The sequence below is a fragment of the Austrofundulus limnaeus genome, unplaced genomic scaffold (assembly GCF_001266775.1).
Source record: "Austrofundulus limnaeus strain Quisiro unplaced genomic scaffold, Austrofundulus_limnaeus-1.0 Scaffold1492, whole genome shotgun sequence".
NCBI classification, from domain to species: Eukaryota; Metazoa; Chordata; class Actinopteri; order Cyprinodontiformes; family Rivulidae; genus Austrofundulus; species Austrofundulus limnaeus.
Window position 1 is genome coordinate 22,781 of NW_013953894.1, and position 4,017 is coordinate 26,797.

At 50.9% G+C, this 4,017-nt stretch overlaps 2 protein-coding genes across 2 annotated transcripts in view; both read right to left on the reverse strand.

The window, feature by feature from the left end:
- The window catches only part of LOC106535568 (cGMP-gated cation channel alpha-1), a gene marked incomplete at its 5' end in the record, with an annotated part of 5,681 nt that extends 2,780 nt beyond the window's left edge, over nt 1–2,901 (reverse strand). Inside the window, 9 exon segments of the mRNA XM_014032608.1 lie at nt 347–578; nt 658–810; nt 891–1,016; nt 1,092–1,264; nt 1,340–1,476; nt 1,652–1,826; nt 1,931–2,037; nt 2,654–2,758; nt 2,840–2,901. Coding sequence (XP_013888062.1) covers nt 347–578; nt 658–810; nt 891–1,016; nt 1,092–1,264; nt 1,340–1,476; nt 1,652–1,826; nt 1,931–2,037; nt 2,654–2,758; nt 2,840–2,901 — 1,270 coding nt within the window.
- Nucleotides 2,902–3,035: 134 nt separating this feature from the next.
- LOC106535573 (cyclic nucleotide-gated channel rod photoreceptor subunit alpha) overlaps nt 3,036–4,017 on the reverse strand; it is a 4,452-nt gene continuing 3,470 nt past the window's right edge. The window contains exons 3-5 of the mRNA XM_014032615.1: nt 3,446–3,567; nt 3,196–3,264; nt 3,036–3,108 (exon numbers count right to left, since the gene is read on the reverse strand). Of these exons, the coding sequence (XP_013888069.1) occupies nt 3,051–3,108; nt 3,196–3,264; nt 3,446–3,543 (225 nt within the window). The 5' untranslated portion in view covers nt 3,544–3,567 and the 3' untranslated portion in view covers nt 3,036–3,050. The remainder of the gene's footprint in view (nt 3,109–3,195; nt 3,265–3,445; nt 3,568–4,017) is intronic.

Genomic DNA, 4,017 nt, shown 5'->3' on the forward strand with positions numbered 1-4,017 from the left:
ATACAGTCCCTGGGTTTGGATACAGTCCCTGGATTTGGATACAGTCCCTGGGTTTGGATACAGTCCCTGGATTTGGATACAGTCCCTGAGTTTGGATACAGTCCCTGGATTTGGATACAGTCCCTGGGTTTGGACACAGTCCCTGAGTTTGGATACAGTCCCTGGGTTTGGATACAGTCCCTGGGTTTGGACACAGTCCCTGAGTTTGGATACAGTCCCTGAGTTTGGACACAGTCCCTGAGTTTGGATACAGTCCCTGGGTTTGGACACAGCCCTCTTCATGTTTTTTGTAATAAAGCAGAACAAACATTGTTGTTGACATGTCGATGCACCTGTCTGCTCCTACCTTTGATGGCCAGGATGCTGATCTCACCGAAGTAGCTTCCCTCGCTGAGAACGACGAACTGCGTGACGCCATCGTCAGCGACCACGGCCAGCTTCCCCTCCTTGATGATGTACATCTCCCTGCCGATGTCGCCCTTCTTGCAGATGTAGTCTCCTGGACTGAAGACCTGAGGCTGCAGCTTCAGCACCAGCTCCACCAGCAGGCCAGCCTCGCAGTCCGCAAAGATCCGGACCTGCGGGAACCACACAGCACAAGTCCTGAGAGCAGGTTGTGGTTCTGGGATGTGAGGGGTACAGAGGTATGGGTCTGACCTTCTTCAGAGTGTCCAGGTGAACGTTGATGGCGATCTCGGCTCTCAGCTTGTCAGGCAGGTACTTCAGCACCTCCCTCTCATCCACTGCTTTCTTATTGGTCCACAGGAAGTCAAACCACTTGATGACTCGCTTCTCCAGGTCCTTTGTGACCTGCAGACAGGGTCAGGGGGTCGGAGGGGTCAGAGCTGCAGGGACGGTTGGGGTYGTTGGTCACACAGTCAGCCTCTGACCTTCCTGAAGCTCATGTACTGTTTGATGGCGTCAATGCGAGACTGGAAGTCRGCTCTGGCAGCGTTCATGTTGGTGATCATGGAGCCCACGTTACCAACGATGGTGGCAAAKATCAGAACGCCCACCTGGAGGACCCCAAAGAAGAGTGAGGTGATGWAACTGATTKATGGCATCACAAACTGATGAAAAGCCMCACCCACCAGGAAGTCCGTCACAACAAAGAAGTACTCTGAGTTCTCCACAGGGGGYGGGGTTTCCCCGATGGTGGTGAGTGTCAGCGTGGACCAGTACATGCTGTAGGCGTACTTCCTCACCAGACGACCAAACTCTGGATCTGCCGGGTCAGGGTACACGAACCTGTCGGCACCAAAACCTGAGTGGACCGGACAAACCCACGGTTAGAACCCTCAGAGTTAGTCCAGGACAGAAGATCTCCGCTTCAACCCACCGATGGCCTTGGAGAAGGAGTAGTAGAGGCAGGCGTTCCAGTGGATGATGATGATGATGTACATGACCAGGTTGGAGATACGAAGGGCGTTGGGGTAGTTAGTTCTGGTCTCGGTTCTCTGGAAGAACTCCATCATCCTGAARCAAACACACAGGAGATCTCCAAGCTTAAAGTCCTGAAGGTTCTGATTCAACCAACACAGCTGAATGTCCCTCCATTTGTCCAGCTGGKACCAGTAGGGGGTCTGATGTAGGGGGTCTCCAGCTGCCCCTCAGAGTTCCTTCACCTGTGAATGAAAGCAGGTGGTCCTACCTGTTGAACCTCAGCAGTTTGTTCAGGCGGATCTCGGGGTAGGTGGTCCCCAGAATCAGGTAGAGGACATCAGTGGGAATCATGGAGACCAGGTCCAGCTTAAACTGGAAGGTGTTCATGTAGCGYTCCCGTAGCTTCAGCTCATCCTTCACCAGCAGACCCTGCTCCAGGTAACCTGCCAGCACACACAGGTAGGGTTAATACACCTGTGTGACATTAGACATGTTTACAGCTGGGGGGGCATCAAACTGCAGGTGTCTCAAGTGTTGGTGAGCTCACCAGTCCTGGTCCTGAAGACCATGTCCAGGACATAGACCACATCAGAGACAAAGTCCAGGAAGTACCACAGGAACAAATAATCTGTCTGCAGCTCCTCAAAGCAGGCTCTGAAAGAAAGAAAGCRGAAAACAGGTTCTTCAACAACGAGTACACCTGGACACCTCACCTGGTYACTCTGATGATCWYACCTGGACACCTCACATGTCAGGTCACCTCACCTGGTCACTCAGGTCACCTCACCTTGTCACTCTGATGATCTCACCTGGTCACCTCAACTGGTCACTTCACCTGGTCACTTCCCCTGGTCACCTCACCTGGTCATTCATGAGACCTCACCTTGTCACCTCACCTGGTCATTCATGAGACCTCACCTGGGCACTTCACCTGGTCACCTCACCTGGGCACCTCACCTGGTCACTTCTCCTAGTCGCCTCACCTGGTCATTTATGAGACCTCACCTGGGCACTTCACCTGGTCACTTCACCTGGTCACTTCCCCTGGTCACCTCACCTGGTCATTCATGAGACCTCACCTTGTGACCTCACCTGGTCACTTCACCTGGTCACCTCACCTGGTCATTCATGAGACCTCACCTGGTCACTTCACCTGGTCACCTCACCTGGTCATTCATGAGACCTCACCTGGTCACTTCATCTGGTCACCTCACCTGGGCACCTCACCTGGTCACCTCACATGGTCACTTCACCTGGTGTGTTGTCTCACCTGGCGATGATGAGGGTCCAGTTGTACATGACGGGGATGGTGATGATGAAGAGCCAGTGGTAGTAGGTGTTTCCTGCTGGATCAAAGACTTTGATCTCCTTGGCCCTGAGGACAAACAAGACAACTGGACCTGAGTCAGGTTTTTATGGTGACGGGTCAGAATTACCTGAGACCAGGTGAACTCACGCCTCCTCTTTGGCCTTCTTTTCTTTCTCCTGTTTCTCTTTCTCCTTTTCCTTCTCCTCCTTCTCCTTCTGTTTTCTCTCCTTCTGCTCCTTTTTCTCCTGTTTCTCTTTTCTGGAAACATCAAAAGACGTAAACTGTCCTCAGAGGACAGGTGAAGCAGACAGGTGACCTTGAAGACAGGTAAGCTGTCCTCTGTGTTTTTAGGTCAAACTCACTCTTTCTTTTCTTTCTTCTCTTTCTTCTTCTTCTTCTTCTTCTTCTTCTCCTCCCTGTAGAAAGGTGAACAAACAGGTGAGTGTCAGGTGGTTCTGCTGGACTAAAACTGGTCTGGTTCTGTGTGATCCAGGTGTTCTTACTCCTCCTCCTCGTTGTTGTTGCTGTTGTTGACGTTGAACAGAACCCCCGGTTCTGGTTTCTGAGGGAATCTGGACCAAACAAGGAGAACATCAGGAACTGTAGACAACCTGGCTTTGGTTCTGACAGGTCAGGAACTGTTGGGTCCATTGTTCCTGACCAGTTAGAACTCTGGGTCCATCAGAACCAGTCTAACGGGATCTTTAAAGCTCAGATTGGTTCAGGTTTTACTTGTAATTAATAAAAACTCACCTGATATCACCTGGCTCATCCTCCATGTCCTGCAGGATGATGGTGGGGGGGTTCAACCTGAACCCGTGGGTCGGTACTGATGGTCCTACTTTGGCCATGAAGGTCTGGGTTCTGCAGGGTTCCTTTAGTCAGGGACAGAAGAACCRTATGAGACAGAGACAACATGAGATGCATCGGTTCTACAAGAACCTTCAGTCTTAGTTTTGTTGTTTGGACTCTCAAGAAGAACCTGAGACCTGGTCCAACAAAAAGTTCTGCCTGCAGGGACCAAAACGGTTCTGTTAGAACTGATCCATCATCACCAGGACCACATGTTGGACCATTCCAAAGTTCTCAGATCCACAGGACAAAACCGATACCAGGAAACAGAAAGTCATAACCAGGACATATTTGACAGAGTTCATCCTACAGCAGCAGGACTCTCAGATGTTCTGGTTCCTCGTGGTTGTAGAGGGTTCTGGTCCACTCTTCTTTCTAACATTGGATCAGTTCTTTAAGGGTCTGGATCAGTATCTCATGTTTGTAGAGGGTTCTGGTCCACTCTTCTTTCTAACATTGGATCAGTTCTTTAA